Source organism: Pelophylax lessonae (genome assembly GCF_965119305.1).
Source record: "Pelophylax lessonae genome assembly, chromosome: 1".
Lineage (NCBI taxonomy): Eukaryota > Metazoa > Chordata > Amphibia > Anura > Ranidae > Pelophylax > Pelophylax lessonae.
Genome location: NC_138768.1, coordinates 318,698,016 through 318,718,261, shown reverse-complemented (window position 1 = coordinate 318,718,261; position 20,246 = coordinate 318,698,016). Strand labels below are relative to the sequence as shown.

At 42.3% G+C, this 20,246-nt stretch overlaps 1 protein-coding gene across 1 annotated transcript in view; it reads left to right on the top strand.

The window, feature by feature from the left end:
- LOC309544931 (uncharacterized protein) overlaps nucleotides 1-20,246 on the top strand; it is an 83,213-nt gene that overhangs the window by 16,291 nt on the left and 46,676 nt on the right. Inside the window, exon 4 of the mRNA XM_082243936.1 lies at nucleotides 16,477-16,752. Coding sequence (XP_082100062.1) covers nucleotides 16,477-16,752 — 276 coding nt within the window. The remainder of the gene's footprint in view (nucleotides 1-16,476; nucleotides 16,753-20,246) is intronic.

Genomic DNA, 20,246 nt, shown 5'->3' with positions numbered 1-20,246 from the left:
TCCGATGGAATAAATATCCCTGTTGGATTTAGGCAATAATAGAGTGTCAAATAAACCTTAACAACATAAACAGTTTTAAAGTAATTAGCCTTGGAGGTCCAAACCATTAAAAATATAGGGTAATATGAGAGAAAAGATTAACGTTAGTGGTCAAACAGTGATGTAACTCCTCTCAAACAGTGATGTAACACATTTAAAAGTCAGAAACAGTAGCAGCGATTTCTTGTTGTGTTGAGTTCAATGGGGCTTTTTTTTTTTTTAACCATGTGACTAGAGCCAGAGGCTCTCACAGGCTAAAAAAAAAGGGTGGGCTTGGGGCGCAGTGAGCCCACCCAGTTGTGTGACAATAGTGAATGAAAATTTCGGCCAATCAGGAAGCGGGTCTCTCCCGATTGGCCGAAAAAGAGAAGCCATGCCATTGGGCATGGAGGAGGAGGGAGGAGACACAGAAGACAGGGAGAAGAAACCAAAGCCACCACTGCCTGCTGCTGCAGATATCCAGGCAGGGTGAGCGAGCGTGGGGTCCTGTCCTGTCTCCTGTCTTGCTGTGGTCTGGGGGAGGGGGGTATGGTGTGTGGCTTGGTGTGGCCCGGGGGGGGGGTATGGTGCGGTCCGTCTGCCACCCCCCCCCCGGCCCATGGAGCACCAGTCACCACTGGTGTGGAGTCTGTGGTGTGCCCTATGGGCTAAGTGGTGGAGCATATTCTGATTACGTTTAGCTTATGTTGAGAATGTCTGTTACTGTCTGCATACCCTGTATGATGTGAAGATTGAGAGATGGTAACTGATCCTGGAGATGAGCATCTGGAGTAATCCATTGTGGTTAATGGAGTGCAGAAAGAGGCATTCTGAACCAGGGTAAAATTTAACCAGTGGTAGCGGTCCGCCAACATATGAGACTCTAGATTTACTGTGAGAAAGCAAAAGTTAATGGTAACAATATATTTACAGCTATAACATGTCTTATGTACCTTTTAACATATTCAGCATTAGTATTTAAAAGCAAAATGCACTACAGGAGTTTCCGTTGCAAAATTTTGGTGTTGTGTTACGGTTTTTTAGTATATATACAGTATATATATATATATACACACACAGACATAAAGTATAGATGAAACAGGAGCCAAAAGCTCATCTGGTAATAGACCCCTTGCTTGAGGTAAAGGAACTGTAAAAATGGTATTGACTAGGAGCTATGGAAATCATTTGTTAGGTTAGGTACATCAAATCCTCAGGTGTTGATGGTCCCAGGTAAGCACCCTCTTAACTGTTCTCCCTAACTCTCTGTGATTTTGCAGCCGGAGAGTTGTAGTTATTGGAACTTGAATGTTTGCAGTACTTCCTCTTGTGGAATGGAGGTTTGAGGGGAGAGTGCACAGGAGTGGAGGTATAGTCATTAATTGCTGGTGGCAGTCAGAATTCTTGATACCAGTCTCGTAGTTCTATTAAAGTGGGGTACACACTAGTAGAAAATCTTCCGAAAATTCCCGTCCTAGGTAAAATCGTACGATTTTCGCCTAGTGTGTACACCACTTTCAGCAGCCGATGCCGACATTTTCAACGAAAAAAAAAACGGAGGGACAAACACCAAAATTTTTATCGTCCGTCCCAAGATGACCAATTTTTGTTTAATGTGAATGCAGTACGTCCGCGAAAAATCGGATACGAAAGACCGCGCATGATCTGAAGTTGCTGACGACCCGGAAGTCTAGGAACAAATGTTCCAAAAAAAATAAAAAAATCTGACGAGAAATTTTGTGAACATTATGTACTGTCAACTAAAAACGGTTATGACCGCTGAGCATGAGAGAGAAAAACAATCGGAGGATATTTCGTCCGATTTTCGTCAAGTGTGTACGAGCCTTAAGTCTATCTGGAGATTATCACAGAAGGTAGGAATGTCATCTGGAGTGCGAAGCATGTATTGTTTTCTATTGTGTGTTGCCTGCACTGCAAAGGGAAACTTCCATCTGTAGGGAATTCCTTTTTTCTTCAAGATTTCTAGTAGGGGTTTTACTGCTCTTCTGTTTTTAAGCGTGATAGGGGATACATCTTGGAAGAGCTGTATGTTCCCCCCATTAAATTTGATTACCTCATTCTGCCTAACTTTTTGGAGGATTTCCTCTTTTAAGCAAAAATTAGGAAGACAACAAATGAGGTCTATTGGAGGAGCATTTTCTGGAGCTCTGGGTCTGAGGGCTCTGTGTGCTCTGTCAAAATCTATTGGTGATTCTGGTGGCCTCTCAAGCAGATTATTAAAGATGGAGCATAAGGCTGGCTTGATTTGCAAAGAATTCACAGACTCAGGTATTCCTCTCACTCTGATGTTGTTTCCACATTCCCTGTTGTCTAGATCTTCTATTTGTCTGTTCCTGTCTATCATATGTTGAGAATGTGTGGCTGTAACTTGTTGAAGTGCTGTTATTGCCTTTTCTCTCTGTTTCCTAGCTCTCTCATTCACAGCCAGTTGCTCAGTCAACATTAGTAAGTCAGCTTTTAGATCTGTAATGGCTGCTATGTCTGCTGCTATTTCCGTCATGTCAGCATAAGTCAGAGGTTGGTCAGGTTGTATTGATTCTCTTACCAAATCTTCTGATGCTGGAAGTGAGACATCATCATATTCTTCATCATCCTCTCCTGTTGTTCTGTGAGGCAGTTCAATCTTGCCTGCAGCACTGCTGTGTCTTGTAGAAGACTGTTTTTTAAAAATTGCAGGGATCTGCTTTCCAGATGGGGTAGATGACGAGCACTGGGATTGATTGTGTGCCCCAGATTTAAGAATTCTGCCCATATTTTGCAGATTGCAGGTTGCTTTCTATCTCAGGGACCTTATAGATTGCCAGGGCTCCATCATAAAGCAGCCATGCACATCATGTGCCAAGCCACACCCCTGTGCAGATTTATATCATCCAATCAGGTTCAAGCAAAAATGCTGTTTTTTTTTTATTTTCCTTGGATGTCCGCCTCAAATCTACAGCGACTGCACTTTCGAAGTGCACTTGCTGTGCACTTGTAGTGCACAGTGGATTTGCCTTTAGTAAATAAACCCATGTGTGTTCTAAAACCTTTCTATGATAACCAGCAATAACTTCTATAGCAATTTGAGCTACATTGGCTCTTGTATTGGATTGGACTGTAATGTAAATCAGCATATTCAATGATGTGTGGAAGACAGGTGGTTGAGCTGATGATTTTAACATCTGCTATGAGTCTTACTGTGTTGGGGAGACATTGACTTGAATCCAAAGTAACATTACTCCAAGGGCCTCACATATAGTGTCTGTCTTTCATACCCAGTGACAATGAGTACCATCACATATCTTCCCCCCCAAAGGTAGACTAACCAGGTACCAGACCTCCAATCAGTCTGTGCCTGAGTTAGTCGGGTAACAAGTCCCAAAGAGTCAATTCATCCTGGTAGCCTCCTTGACAAAGTTCCACATTGTTTGTAAGTTTGTCCCGGCAGGGCGCATGGAGCTCTCATAGCCGATCAGTCTGTGGAAGTCTGGTTTGGGCAAGCCAGACTGGGCTTCTTGGTCACCCTGTGTCCCTAATAGACACAGGGTGACTTACACATAAGAGAGGCCTAGGGGTCTGAGAGAGGGATTTCCCAACCTCTCTAAGGTAAGTTGTGTTTCACGGACCCAACCAAAGTGACTCCCGTCACATCTCTCCTCTTTGGGAAGGGGAACTAACACAGGAGGGGACCCCAAACCGGTTGACTTCGAAGTTAGTCTGTAGTTCCAGTCCCCTAATGTCTGTACCCACACAGTACCCCAAACAAATTGTCCCAAACAGAGCATTACTCACCCAGCCAATCTCTGCCTCTCTCGTAGAACATACCCGCTGCGGGGAGAAGCGTGGACTGACCCTTCTCCCTGAAGTCCTTTCAGCCACTGGAGAGAAGACAGGGTGGCTGGGCTCACACCCTCATGCTGTTGGGGACCTGGACTGACTGCCCAGCATCCCTGGAATATAGAGGTGAAGACTGCAGTTCCATCCACTACCACAGAAACTCCATCTTTTGTTAGTTGAGGGCAGAGGGAACTCACATAGGTAGTCAACCTGATTTCCATTCTTGGCCACAGGAAAGGGTTGTCTTCAGTAGGTGTGGGGCAGAGGTCGTTGACTCTCTGTCTGGCTGCCAGCACGTCAGCTGGGTGTAGAAGCTTTACTTTATCAGCTTGTCGCTGGGGAGAGGGGCCGATTGCCCCAGCTTCCTGGAACTCTGTATATTTTGCGTGTGCTGGGCAAAGGTTGGTAGCACTTTGCCCTGTTGCCAGCACTTCTGCTGGGGACTCCACATAATCCACTCCGGCTAATTGTTGGAGAGGGAGACTGGCTTCCTCTGCTCTGACTGACTGTTTTGGACAACAACCTCCTCTCTTCTCCCCCTGGATTCCGATCTGCTGCTGGGAAATGACCTCCACCTTATCACCATGGGCCTCCGGAACTGCCACAGGTATGGGGCAGAGGTCTTGGACCCTCTGTCCAGTTGTCAGCGCTTCTGCTGTAGAAGTTTCTTGTAACTCCACAGATGCTTCTGGCAGGAAATCCCATGTCCCTGTCAGTGGTCTCGCATACCTTTATCCAGCGGCTGGACAGATGTATTCCTCCATCCAAGCTCGCCCTGTGCAGAAACAGGTTGGTCAAGGTGAGTCAGCACTTGCTGCATCCGCCATAATACCTCAGCATTCAAAACCGTGGGTGCAGGTGAGCAAAGCACACTATTACTATGCCACATTGCTGACTCTTCAGCCAGAAATTCCAGACAGTCAGCTGGTATTTCTGGATATTCCCAGACAAGGGAAGCCCAGGCCCGGCGTTGAGCAGAGTCTAGCAATCCTCTGTAGGCAATCTCCAGCTCCCATTCCTGAACGCCCAGAAACTCCATATGTTCCAGTGCCCAGAACACTTCCGAGATGTTCAGGATCTCTTTTCTGTAATCCATAATTTCCTCTAACCGCCACTCCAAATTGCTCCTAAAGTTGGGGCCCTTGGACAGCCTCTCTAATAACAGACCAAGGCCACCGTAGCAAAAGCCTTCCATTGGACTGTCATCCGCTGTCCATGGGCACACTTGTGTTACATACCAGCGGAGGGCTCTGTAGCTCTCGTCCAACTGCATCTCCACCTGGACCAGCCTGCTTAACTCAGCTTTCCACTGCTTGTGCCGTTGTCTTCCCAAAAATACCATTTGAACTTCGTACTGTGACCAGTACCTTTCCTGGAAGGAGGGGAGGATTTTTCCCTGGTGTGTAAGATTCTGGTACCTTCGGTACCCTTCCAGCCCATTTCTTCCGCATATAGCTACCTGTCCCTTTAACTCTCATGACGTCATCACTAGGCGCCGCTCTGAGCGGCTATTTCAATCGCCGGCTTTCACTCACAAGGTGTTCGTGCAAACCGCTTGTTATACAGCCTTGTCTGACGCTGCCGAAGCCTCCAGCTATTTCCCCAGTATCTGGATAGACCGGAGTCTCGCTACTTGATCCTGTATCTCGCTACTGATCCTGTATCTCGCTACCTGATCCTTATCTCATTACCGGACCCCTCATCTTTCTAAACCAACTAGTGATAAGTACCCCACAGGGGATTCCTTCCTATCAACTTACACTATCTACTCTTGCATACTAAAGACTGTTGCTATCTATGCATTACTATTTCTATCATCTGCACTGTTACATAGATTGCTAGCTCTTGAGTCTACTACCATCTATATCCTTGCACTGAGTTAGCAATTCATGTACACTTCATCTGCTGTCCCCTACCACCTGTTATTTGTACATGATTGCTAACCTATCTGCATACTATCTATCACCATCTGCTAACACTCCTGAACATTACTATTGAGTGCCTATCATTGCTATCACTACTTACGCCTGTCCTTTCAGCACATCACCTCTATACTATCGTATACAACCTATCACTCCAGGAACATCTTATCTGAGTGTCTGTATATTTGCATGCTGAGGCAGGCTGGGCCACAATGATGAGTCTGGAGAGTTGGATATGGTAATTCAACACATCTCTACACGACTACTGAGTGGAAATTCTGCAGCTGCAAATCCAGTTCACTAAAAAAACGCCGGAGCGTTACAGATTGCACGAACCAGAAAAAAAAAAATGGATTCAGCAGAATTAGAAACTCATGTGATACAACTAACACTAAAGGTAGATGCATTAATCCTTTCCCTTGCCGAAGTGAAAAATGAAAATCAGACTTTGAGACAGCAGATAGCCCGTGTTTCACAGCTCACTGCTGCTCAACCTCGTGAGCCCAAAATAAACCCTCCTCTAGTGTTTACAGGTGATCGGAAAAAATTTTGTGAATTTAAAAACGCATGTCAATTGCTTTTTAATTTAAAACCTCGTACTTACACTACAGACCAAATTAAAGTCTGCACCACTATCTCATACTTGTCGGGTGATCCGCGGGCTTGGGCAGACTCTCTCTTTGAGAAAAATGACCCTCTTCTTAACTCCTATCCTTTATTCTTAGCAGAACTCGCTAGCTTATATGAAGACCCAAATAGGCAGAGTACTGCTGACAGCCAATTGAGGGCTTAAAAAAAAAAGGAAGGAGACCTGTTGAAGACTTCGTAGCAGAGTTCAAAAGATGGACCCTTGATTCAGGGTGGAATGATGCATCTTTGCGAACCCAGTTCAGACTCGGGTTATCAGAAGCCGTTAAAGACGAGCTCGCCCGAGCGGATTTACCTGGCACTTTGGATGCCTTAATACAACTCAGCATCAATATTGACAGGCGACTGCGAGAAAGAAAGGCTGAGAAAATGGGAGTACCATTATCCAATCCTTCTCGGGTTTCGCCCGTTGACCCTACTCCTATGGAGGTAGGAACCATACGCCCACCATTATCGTCTACTGAACGAGCCAGGAGAAGATCTGAAAATCTCTGCATGTACTGCGCCTCCCCGGATCATTTGATAAGCGTCTGTCCCCTTGTCCGCAAAAAAGAGGGTGAGTGTTCACATGTCTTGCTGGGGGGATTAACGACTTCTTTTTCTAATCCCTATCTTTTTATTCATTTGACCTTACAGTGGGGCCACAATAGGATCACCACCAAGGCTATGATCGACACAGGATCTTGTGGGAACTACACTAACACTAGTTTTGTTGCTTTAAATAAAATACCTATTATTTCAAAATCTAAACCTGTCTCTGGTAGTTTTATTAACGGTATTCCGTTATCTTCTGGTCCAATTACCAATCAGACACAAGCACTCCTTGCTACTGCTAACGAGTCTCATGCTGAGACCACCACTTTTGATGTATTACCTTCACCACATTTTCCCATTATTTTGGGACTTCCCTGGTTACACATACATCAACCAATCATTGATTGGAAAACACAGACTCTAACCTTCCCCTCTCACTACTGCGAGACCACGTGTAACCTCCAATCATATAAAAAAATCCTGTCCATGGTGTCAGATGAAATTTCACCACCACCATGTTATCAGGATCTATCAGAAGTATTCCTTGAGAAAAATGCTCAAGTATTGCCTCCCCATAGGGACTACGATTGTTCTATTGATCTACTCCCTAATAGTAAACTACCTTTCGGTCATGTTTATCCTCTTTCTCAGGATGAACTTTCTCATCTCAAGGAATACTTGGATGAGAATTTAGCGAAAGGGTTTATTAGACCCTCTACTTCTTCCACAGCTGCAGGACTTTTCTTTGTCCGCAATAAGGATTTAAGTCTCAGGCCTATTATTGACTATAGGCAATTAAATACCATTACGATAAAGGATCGCTATCCTTTACCTCTCATTCCCGAACTCATTGAACAAGTGCGCGGAGCTACCTACTTTTCAAAATTGGACCTAAAAGGGGCATACAACCTCATCTGAATCCGTAATGGGGATGAGTGAAAGACGGCATTCAGAACCAGATATGGATTATTCGAATATCTAGTGATGCCTTTTGGGTTGTGTAATGCTCCCGCAGCATTTCAGCGATTCATAAATGACATCTTCAGAGACTTACTTGATGTTTGTGTTGTGGTATATCTGGATGATATACTCATTTATTCTCAGTCCTTGTCCGAACATGTAAGACATGTAAGACTTGTGCTATCCAGATTACTCGCACACAATTTATACGTAAAATTGAAAAATGCCTATTTCATAAGGAAGAAGTACTATTCCTAGGATACATCATATCTAAGAACGGTATCAAGATGGATATGAGTAAGATATCGTGTATACTGGATTGGCCTGTACCAACAACTCGTAAGGCATTACAACGATTCCTTGGATTTTCAAACTTCTATAGGAAGTTCATCAAGAATTTCTCTTCTATTGTGAGACCACTCACACAACTTACAAGTGTAAAGAAACCATTCAAATGGTCTGAAGAAGCAAATAAAGCTTTCCGCTTGTTAAAATCAAGCTTCACTTCTGCTCCCATACTACGCCATCCAGACCCATCCCTCCAATACATCCTGGAGGTAGATGCGTCAAATATGGCTGTAGGAGCAGTTCTTTCCCAATGACCAACGAATACTTCACCACTCCACCCAGTTGCTTTTTTCTCTAAATCACTAAGTAGCCCAGAGGTGAATTACCCAGTGGGTGAAAAAGAGTTGCTTGCCATAAAACTGGCACTAGAAAATTACTTGAAGGTACTCGATTGCCAATACTCATATATACAGATCATAAGAATCTCCAATACCTTCAGACCAACAAGACTCTTTCCCACCGGCAGGTACGTTGGTCATTATTCTTCCTAAGATTCAACTTCCTAGTGACCTACACGCCTGCAGACAAAAACAAAAAAGCGGATGCGCTATCACGGCTAACCGAAGATAACTGCGCCGAAATCCCTTCACTTCCTATAATACCCCATGACCGTATTATTGGTGTTGTTCGTTACTTGAAGGAAGAGATTCTGCACAGTATAGGACTGGATTCACCACCACCACAACTAAGTGCTGATGCAGAAGGCTTCCTCTACTTTAACGACAAACTCTACATACCTCCTGGTATGCGTACCAAGATCTTGGAATTATCACATGACGTACCTATGGCAGGACATATGGGTATGACTAAGACATTCAATTTGCTCACCAGGCAATTTTGGTGGCCTGATATGAAGACGTCTGTACAAAGATTTGTTTCCTCATGTGACATCTGTGCAAGGTCCAAAATTGACACTACAAAACCATCTGGTCTACTTTGCAGTCTACCAATACCCAAAGTTCCATGGGAAGTTGTGTCCTTAGACTTTATAGTAGAATTACCACCTTCCAAAGGATTTACTACCATTCTAGTGTCAGTGGACCATCTGACAAAGATGGCACATTTCATTTCTATTCGCAGACTACCTTCATCTAAGCAAACAGCGGAATTACTAGTGAAACATGTGTTCAAGCTACATGGAATTCCAAAGACTCTTTTATCTGACCGAGGTTCACAGTTCATCTCCAAGTTTTGGCAAGCTCTATGTCATATACTACGAATTGAGCGAAAACTTACTTCTCCCTACCACCCTCAGACCAATGGACAAACTGAAAGAGTCAACCAGTGCATTGAACAATATTTGCGTTGCTACACCTCATACCTACAGGATGATTGGGTGGACCTCCTCCCTCTGGCAGAATTTGCTTACAATAACGCAACCCACAGTACTACTAAGCAAAGTCCATTCTACCTAAACTATGGGTTTCATCCCACACTTCTTCCACCACGCATCCTGCCATCAAGTAACCCAGTAGCCTCTGACTATCTTACCCAAATAAAAGACTCTCTGGGTTTACTTAACACCACCATCTCACATGCTCATAGCCAACAAAAAAGGTACTACGACCTCCGTAGAAGACCTTCTCCTCAATATGCTATTGGGGATCTCGTTTGGCTATCTACGAAAAACTTAAGGTTAAAGATCCCCAGTAAAAAGCTTGGGCCTTTGTTTCTAGGACCTTTCCCAATTAGGAAGCTCATTGGGAGAGCTGCAGTTCAACTCACCTTACTGGCAGATCTTAAAATACACCCTATCTTTCACGTGTCGCTACTGAAACCACATGTTCCCAACCAAGGAATAAGACCTACCATCTCGCCTCCACCTCCAGTACAAGTTGAGGGCGGAGAAGAATTTGAGATTAAGGAGATTTTGGATTCTCGTATCCACAGAGGGAAACTCCAATATCTCATAAGATGGAAAAACTATGGACCCCAAGACGACACCTGGTTGGATACTTCTGACGTTCACGCTCCCAGGCTTATACGAAGGTTCCACTCCAAATACCCGGAGAGACCAGCGCTATAGGCCTTCCGGAGCCGGTCTTAAGGGGGGGGTACTGTAAGATTCTGGTACCTTCGGTACCCTTCCAGCCCATTTCTTCTGCATATAGCTACCTGTCCCTTTAACTCTCATGACGTCATCACTAGGCGCTGCTCTGAGCGGCTATTTCAATCGCCGGCTTTCACTCACAAGGTGTTCGTGCAAACCGCTTGTTATACAGCCTTGTCTGACGCTGCCGAAGCCTCCAGCTATTTCCCCAGTATCTGGATAGACCGGAGTCTTGCTACTTGATCCTGTATCTCGCTACTGATCCTGTATCTCGCTACCTGATCCTGTATCTCGCTACCTGATCCTTATCTCATTACCGGACCCCTCATCTCTCTAAACCAACTAGTGATAAGTACCCCACAGGGGATTCCTTCCTATCAACTTACACTATCTACTCTTGCATACTAAAGACTGTTGCTATCTATGCATTACTATTTCTATCATCTGCACTGTTACATAGATTGCTAGCTCTTGAGTCTACTACCATCTATATCCTTGCACTGAGTTAGCAATTCCTGTACACTTCATCTGCTGTCCCCTACCACCTGTTATTTGTACATGATTGCTAACCTATCTGCATACTATCTATCACCATCTGCTAACACTCCTGAACATTACTATTGAGTGCCTATCATTGCTATCACTACTCACGCCTGTCCTTTCAGCACATCACCTTTATACTATCGTATACAACCTATCACTCCAGGAACATCTTATCTGAGTGTCTGTATATTTGCATGCTGAGGCAGGCTGGGCCACAATGATGAGTCTGGAGAGTTGGATATGGTAATTCAACACATCTCTACACGACTACTGAGTGGAAATTCTGCAGCTGCAAATCCAGTTCACTAAACAAACGCCGGAGCGTTACATGGTGTCACTGCTCACGAGCTAGCGCTTCCTCCCAGAGCGGATTGAATCATTCCATCCTAGCAGGACCTGCTCTGACACTGGTCCCCTGTGCTGTATCCGCATCTCTCGCAACCTCTTTCCGAATTCCTCTTCCATGGAGGCTGGTCTCTCTACCTCTCCTCTCCTGCTATCCAGGCCCTGGATCCTTACGGCGGTTTGGATTTCCCAGACTGCAGGAAGCATCCCACCGCTTGCCACCAATGTAACAGGCTCCGGACACCCTGACTAGGTATCTTCGCCAAGAAGCTGCTTCCTAAACTCTAGAACATGAGACCCATGAATCTGGCCCAATAACTAGGCAATACCAGTTTTGGAGCCAACCAGAATAAGAACTGTTTATTCAAACACAGGCACAAAGAGTCAATCCATCCTGGCAGCCTCCTTGACAAAGTTCCACATAGTTTGTAAGTTTGTCCCGGCAGGGCGCATGTAGCTCCCATAGTCAATCAGTCTGTGGAAGTCTGGTTTGGGCAGGCCAGACTGGGCTTCTTGGTCACCCTTTGTCCCTAATAGACATAGGGTGACTAACACATAAGAGGGGCCTAGGGGGCTGAGAGAGGGATTTCCCAACCTCTTTAAGGTAAGCTGTGTTCCACGGGCCCCCCAACCAAAGTTACTCCCGTCACTTGGACTACATGGGCCAGCCCTCAATTCTCATGTGCATCAATGAGCCTTGGCCGCCCATCACCCTGTCACTGGTTGGCCAGTTTTCCTTCTTTAGACCACTTTTTGGAGGTCCTGACCACTGCAGACTGGAAACATCCGGCAAGAGCTGAAGTTTGAGATGCTCTGACCAAGTCCTTGTCGCCCAGTTACTTGCTGCCTAAAATATCCTACACACTTTCAGGGGCCATTTTCATGAGATAAGCAATGTTATTCACTTTACCTGTTAGTGGTGATAATGTTATGGCTGATCAGTGTATAAAAGTGTATAAAAAGAGTAGCAAATAGAATACACAGTTGGCAAACAAATATCTAAATAGTAGCAATTATGGAATACAGTTGGTAGTAAGTTAGTGGTAGAAAAGAATGACCCCCAAACTCTATACTAAGGAGGGTCCTACCTAAGGGGCAGTGTTACATTAAAAGACTGATCAAAGGAAAAGGGAGAGGGGAAGAGAAGAGAAGGAGAGTATATATGAGTGTTAAATGGTGTATCTTGAGTATATCAATTTACTTCGCAAAAAATGCAAGTATATAGCAAACTATCAAAATTATTTATCTGTACATTAAAGAATATATAAAACTCCAGAATTACATGAAAATGGGCATATACAAAGCCACCATAGATATAAAAGCAAGTATGTATTGAAGATAATCAAATGTGATGAGAAGTATACCACATGGAGTTACCACACGGAGTTAGTCAACTTTGAATTTAGAATTTCTGGGTTGGGTGCTCCCTAGGTATTGGGCTGTTTATGCACCTTAAGAAGATCCCTACGGCATACCATTTATTCTGGTTTTCTACAATAAAGGTCTCTCAGTCTGTATTAAACTCTTTCCATACTGCCCATCATGTTGAGGCCCAGATCCAGCATTGGAGTGCTAAAAATAAGTTCTTCCAAACCCAGTTATAGGCACGTAAACTGTGTCTCAAGCAGTCAATACCGTTCCTCTTTAATGGGGTGAAGTAGGGTTTGGTTAGGGATCTCTCACCAACTCCTAAGGGTGAAAGCTGGTCTCCCTCTGTTCTCCTTTGGTTGCTCAGCAAAGTTGGTGGCAGTAACAATCTCCCCAATGATCAGGCATCAGCATCAGTCAGCAACAGTGGTGTTCTCTCAATGATTAGAAGGCAGCACTGTTAAGAGACAGTGGCATTCTCATGTACCAGGAGATGCCTGCTACTCTACCTCTCTGCGTCCCTGATGCGGTGACAAAACTTTCTACTAACAGCTTGCAGCACAGTCTGTCTCCCACATCTGCTTTAAACCAGGGAACACACCTTTTTTTTGCTTTTTACAGAGCTCTATTAATGCTGGGATATGCAGTCCCATAACTAATCTATAATACAGGCTCAATTTGTCTGGGACTACATCTCCCACAAGTCATAGTTGCTACCAGCAGGCTCATCCTTCCCACAGTCCACAGCAGCTCAGTTTTCTTTTTTCTCTGTGATCTCAGGGGTGAGCAGAGCTTTCCTCTAGCTCCCTCTATGGTTCCATATAGTCCTGCAGATGGCCAGTGGTGTCATTCTCTGCCCACTGCTGCTCCAGTCCTTAACAGTTTAAGAGGAGGAGAGGAAGCGCAGGGCAGCAGCAATGATAGTAGCCCAGTCCCTGCTGTCAAAACAAAGCAGTGTTGTGGACCACGGCTACGTATAAATACGTTTTTAGAAAAACACTTTCTAGCAAGAAATTGAAAATCGTTAACTGACCCCTAATGTCTCTGACATAATCTCATGAAAGATTCATTGGGGGTGCCACAAGGGGGGACTTTTCAATTGGGGTGCTTAAGTATTCCTTAATATATAGAGTAAGACTAGAGAGAATTTATTTTTAGTAAAAAAACATGAAAAAGATTTTATTCTGAAACAACAGTAAAAAGTATACTGTAATTATAAGGATTACAATATACTGTACAAAACTGAATTGTGTTAAAAACATATACAGTAAACAGCCATACAGTATCATACAAATATATATATATACTCTCCTAACACAAGGGTAGATGGTATATATACTTTATACCCAGTTGCATCCACAATGGATGGTCTTTGTGCAGGAGGCGTAGTGGCCCACAGCCATTAACCCAACATGTTTCGCGGCACTACCGCCGCTTCTTCAGGGGTATCTTTGAGGGTGTCACATAGATATATTTGTCATGAAAATAACGACTTAAGTGGAAAAAAAAAATGAAAATAAAAAAGAAAAAAGAGAAATCAATACAAAATCATTTATAGTGACTTATGCAGTTAATGATATAATATTACAACATATAGAGGTCATAACTATAGTAAACAGATATTGCATGGTGTCCATGATAGAGAGGCAGCAAAAATAATACACATCGTCATACCTGTTGAACATGCATTAGAGCACGCTGCAATGGGAAATACGACCACAAGGCTTAGGGGGAAACTAAGCTCATTTCCTCATTGACTATGTACATTTATCGCACATACCTTACTTCACTATTGATCTCCCCTATGGTCTATTATTCAATGTACTTATGGATTCTTAGTTGTATGTGCCATTGGGCAACGCTCACATATTTATATATATTGACTTAAGAGGTGTTGACCCTAGGGTCAAATTCACCAGCTTTACTCTTTTGGTGATACGATACATATATTGATTGAACACCTCACATTAACCCCATTGGTTGATATATACTATATATATATACTATTGTATTTCTGCCCTTTTTTTAGGAAGCACTCTTGTGGATCCTTTATTTTTGATCTACCACACATAGCAACATCATCTCACCCAGTCCCCGTCTCTTTTTTCATGGCTGGGCAATATTGAGGTAAGAGTTATCTCTTCAGTCTTCTCTTCTTTTTTGAATATTTTAGTTCCAAGGGCTTTGGCTCAATCTGACATTATCAGATGCCATTTCCCTTTCCCCTTGTCAGGTGAGACTCCAGATGGATGTATATGGAACTGAAAATATATCCTTTTTACTTTGAATTTCCAGACCTCATCTTTCTTCAGCAGTACTTTTTGTGCCCTATTTGTGGTCGGTCTCCCGTGTTCGCCCCCCGGGGGTTTCCCCCTAAGCCTTGTGGTCGTATTTCCCATTGCAGCGTGCTCTAATGCATGTTCAACAGGTATGACGATGTGTATTATTTTTGCTGCCTCTCTATCATGGACACCATGCAATATCTGTTTACTATAGTTATGACCTCTATATGTTGTAATATTATATCATTAACTGCATAAGTCACTATAAATGATTTTGTATTGATTTCTCTTTTTTCTTTTTTATTTTCATTTTTTTTTTCCACTTAAGTCGTTATTTTCATGACAAATATATCTATGTGACACCCTCAAAGATACCCCTGAAGAAGCGGCGGTAGTGCCGCGAAACATGTTGGGTTAATGGCTGTGGGCCACTACGCCTCCTGCACAAAGACCATCCATTGTGGATGCAACTGGGTATAAAGTATATATACCATCTACCCTTGTGTTAGGAGAGTATATATATATATTTGTATGATACTGTATGGCTGTTTACTGTATATGTTTTTAACACAATTCAGTTTTGTACAGTATATTGTAATCCTTATAATTACAGTATACTTTTTACTGTTGTTTCAGAATAAAATCTTTTTCATGTTTTTTTACTAAAAATAAATTCTCTCTAGTCTTACTCTATATATTAAGGAATACTTAAGCACCCCAATTGAAAAGTCCCCCCTTGTGGCACCCCCAATGAATCTTTCACGTTATAATACTTTTTAGGGACGTGGTGCTTTATATCTGTTAAAAATTTGTAGAGATAGCCCCTTTTTCTATATCTGACATAATCTCAGACTTAAACCTTACTTGCTCCCTGGAACGCGCCTATACGCTCACAAAAATGACAGTCTCAAGGATTTCCTATCCGCATGGACACCGTGGATCTCACACACCTCCTACTCCACCTTCTGATCCTTGATTACTAACAACCACGCATAATGCCCTCGCTCATACACTTATAGCCCTCAACCTGCTTGTTGGAAAGTAAGCTCTACCTACAACATAGCACTGGCTAATGATGCTCAACCTACCATCCGCATACCTCTTACCCCTGGACAACACATTCAATATCTATAAATGCTGTATCCCAACCACCCAACCCTGTTGTTCCTTTATCTTTACTCTCTTCCTAATATTAGTTATATGTGTACCATGGGTACCGTTAAGAAATAGTACTCATATTAAACAGGAGATAAAGCTCAACTACTTGCCTCTAAGCGGTAAGGTCTATCTTCCCCAATTCCACCACAGTAAGTCCCCCTGGCCATTGTGAGAGACCAGTGAGGGGCTCCTGGATCACTCTAGGGTGGATAAGACCTTCACCTCCTGGATGGACTTTTCAATGCTCTTCTCATTATTGTAATTCTTACCTGATACATTGTAAATTGTGTACTCATTATATTGCCATGTTTTGTTACTGTATGTTTCTTGAAACTCAATAAATATGATTTAAAATTAAATAAAAAAAAACACTTTCTTGCTAAGTTTCATGAAACAGTGTTGCATTACAGCTATGGGAATGTGATTTTCAAATTAATTAACTACTAATAATCCTCTTTTGTAGGTGATTCTACAGTTTCACATCCAGTCCTCACTGTGTCAACTGAGTACAAAGTGTATGTAAGAGGAGAAGCTGTGACTCTGAAGTGTAATACCTTTGATGGCTATGAGAAAAAACACTTCTCTTTTTATAAGGACTCAAAGTATATCACTACTGATAACACATATATGCATAGAATCCAAAGTCTGGATTATCCAAATGTTGGAAGTTATGCCTGTGAATTTTGGGAAGTCAGTTATCAATCTACCAGAAGCAATGAAATCACTATATTTTTAACTGGTATGTTAATTTTATTTTTATCTCTTCATTTGTACAAAACATAACCCCTCTGCAATTTATTCCAGACACTAGGAATGTTTTCACTGTGAAAACCAGTGATAAAACCTACAAATAAATAGGCAGTTTTCTACAGTCTACGGCTTGTAGCTTCTGGTTTCCATTTGCAACATAAGATCCCTGAAATCTGCAATTATACCTTTCTCAGTTGTACTTTTCTATTTACAGGAATACACGATTCCTTAAGAAGGTTTAATTGCTTACAGATTCATTACTGAGTAGTTAAATGTGCATTTTAAAATCATATCTAATACTTGCAAAAAAAAGAAAAGAACACCTTAGACACAAAAGTTACACCCTTTACTAATAGAAATGATCAATTAACTAAAGCAACAAATAGCAACACAACATATTTTGCAGTGAGTTTTTGGAATTTTCTTGGTGCTATCTATGAGCAAATACATGCTTTTCCCATGTTTAGTGAGTCTGAGAAATAATGGCTATGTAGGAAAATATGCCACTATTTTATAAGTCCAGTCCATGGGAAAAATTATATTTCAGTTTGTGTAGATGCTAGATATTTACATCATTAAGTTGACTGCTATATCTCTTGTATTTATCATAGGTTGGAACCTGTATAATCAGATTCTAGGGCCTTCACATATGTTGCTTCTGGCAGTATGAGGGGCCTTTATTATTCATTTATAGCAATGCAAAACAGATGCAACAGGAGAAGTGGTAACCAGAACAGACAGGGGTAGGAGGGGCACTCAGCTCAGCACAAGCTATCAGTCTCTGGAGCTCTGCAGGAGCTGGCTGTCAGATTGGGATGTAGCACTGGGAAAGCAGCTTTCTCATGTAATCAGAGGTGTGGCTCCATCAGTGTGACATCGGTCCTGTTCTGTGACTTCAGCAATGACGCAGTGCTTTGGGCTGAAAGTTTGACAGTCTGGTTTTGGCCTTCATTCACATATTAGTTGTATATGTAAATTGTAGATGACCTTAGGGCTGGTGAATAGTAGTTGTCATTTCTGCATTCTATGCCCACCTAGTCACTTTACATGTAATTGTGAAGAACAGTTCATCTCAGCAGTGTGGGTGCAATTTAACATCTTCTCTTGTGTCAGATTACCTTGTTTTGGGACTAGTGCTAGGACTCAGAACTCTATGATGTGCAGGAAAGGAACTAGGGCCTATGATAGAACATCTGGGTGCTGGAGTGTTTAAGATTAGGGATGATCGAACTTTTCAAAAGTTCGGTTCGACCAGAACACTCAAACTTCCCGAAAGTTTGGCCCGGATTTCAGAACCCCATTGAAATCAATGGGACCCGAACTTCGGTAATCAAAAAACACAATTTTGAAGCCCTAAAACCCAATAAATGCCCATAAAAATGCCTAGGGTTCTGGGTCATGCCCCAGGGACTATTAATCACACAAAAAAAAAGTTCTTAAAAATTGTAATTTTTTGATAGAGAGACAATTATTGAAAAAATTATTGAAAAAAAAATGAGATTTCTTTGGATTTAGTGTCTGGGGGGGGGGGGGGGGGTCTAAAAGGTGTACCTGTGAAGTTTCAGCTCTGTAGCATGTCCAGAACCAGAAAAAAAAGTTTGTTTGCATTAGAATTAATATAGAACAGGTTAGTAGCTTTGATACTTTTACACCAGGCTTTTTGTTGCAGGCATTTATAGGGCTTTTTTGAGGACATGTTTGGAGGCAGGCATAACATCAGAACTTCTGTGTAGGGGTATATGTACACACACACACATGTATGTATATATACACATACACATATATAGGTGTGAAAGTAGCAGAAACCTATGCTTGCGCTAATGAAATAATTAACAGGCATATGGCTTCTCTGCTAACACACCTATATGTGTGTATGTGTATAAATACATATAAGTGTGTGTGTATATATACCCCTATACAGAAGTTCAGATGTTATGCCTGCCTCCAAAGATGCCCAAAAAATGCCCAAAAAAATGCCTGCGCCAAAAAAAAAAAAACGCCCAGGTGTGTTGTTGCAGGCGTTTTTTTTTGGCCATTTTTTGGGGGTCTTTGGAGGCAGGCATAACATCTGAACTTCTGTATAGGGGTATATATACACACACACTTATATGTATTTATACACATACACATATATAGGTGTTATAGCAGAGAAGCCATATGCCTGTTAATTATTTCATTAGCGCAAGCATAGGGTTCTGCTACTTTCACACCTATATATGTGTATGTGTATATATACATACATGTGTGTGTGTATATATACCCCTACACATAAGTTCTGATGACATGCCTGACTCCAAACATGTCCTCAAAAAAGCCCTATAAATGCCTGCAACAAAAAGCAGGTGACAGGGGTGAAGCCACCATCCTGTTCTGTAAGTGTTCTAAGAGAAACAATCTTTTCTCTATAGCGGTCACCCTGACATGGAAGGGTTTTGTCACCCTGCCATAGCAGTCAGAGTCAGTTAACCCTACACTACACTATGGTCCCCTGGCACTTAACACTTTCCCTACAGAAACTAGATTATTAAATCTAACTATAGTGGAAAATAGTACCCTAACTACACTAGATATCCCTTTCCTCTAATAATTGCTAAATGACACTTTGAAGCAGAAGTAACAGAACTGATTCCACTCTCTTCCACGTCCCTGTATTACAATGCTAGAGATTTGGCGGGGCTATCTTATATACTGAGGGACGTATTCCCTAATGATTGGCCTCTGGACCCCCTAGTCACTCCAATCACATTCCTAGCATTCTCCTGCCCCCTCAATTGGCTTTTACTGATGGTTCTGGTCCAATCACAGGCTTTTAAAGCCCAGTTCCTGTCCCATTGCATTTTGGTCGGTTCTGGTTGCCGAATTTCGAACAGTCAATGTTCGGGTCGAACCGATGGTCGACCCGAACTGTTCGATCATCCCTATTTAAGATAACACTAGACTAGCAATAAAACAAATGCCACTTTTTAGCAGGCTGAACCTATAAATTTTAAGGATATTGGTAATTATCAGCATTTTCTCCTAATATAAAAATCACAAATCATCAGGCTGATTCATAAAATGTTTTGTGATTTATTGTAGAGGGTACAGTATTTCTTACAATACACATTCAACACAGTTTTTAACTGTTGATTGAAGCTCATTGATAGATATAGGCTGACACATGCTAACTAAAGCTGACCGTACACATATACAGTATAGCATTGCTTAGGACTCTTATCACAATAGGCTACTCATTACTGTTTGGATCTATAATCACAATAACCTAATTTCTTCCTGCCCAGCCTTAGTGTCCCTTTAAATTGTCATTAAATCCAGGCAATGAAAAAAATCGTATTATATGCTATTTTAATAGAGCATTTATTTTGTGTAGAGTGAAAAACATGTGGTTGATCCTGCCTTCAGCTGTTCCTCCCATACTCCCTGTGTTCCCACTGCAGTTTGATATTGTGTAGACCAGCTAGTGTCTTCTATGGAGCATGTTTA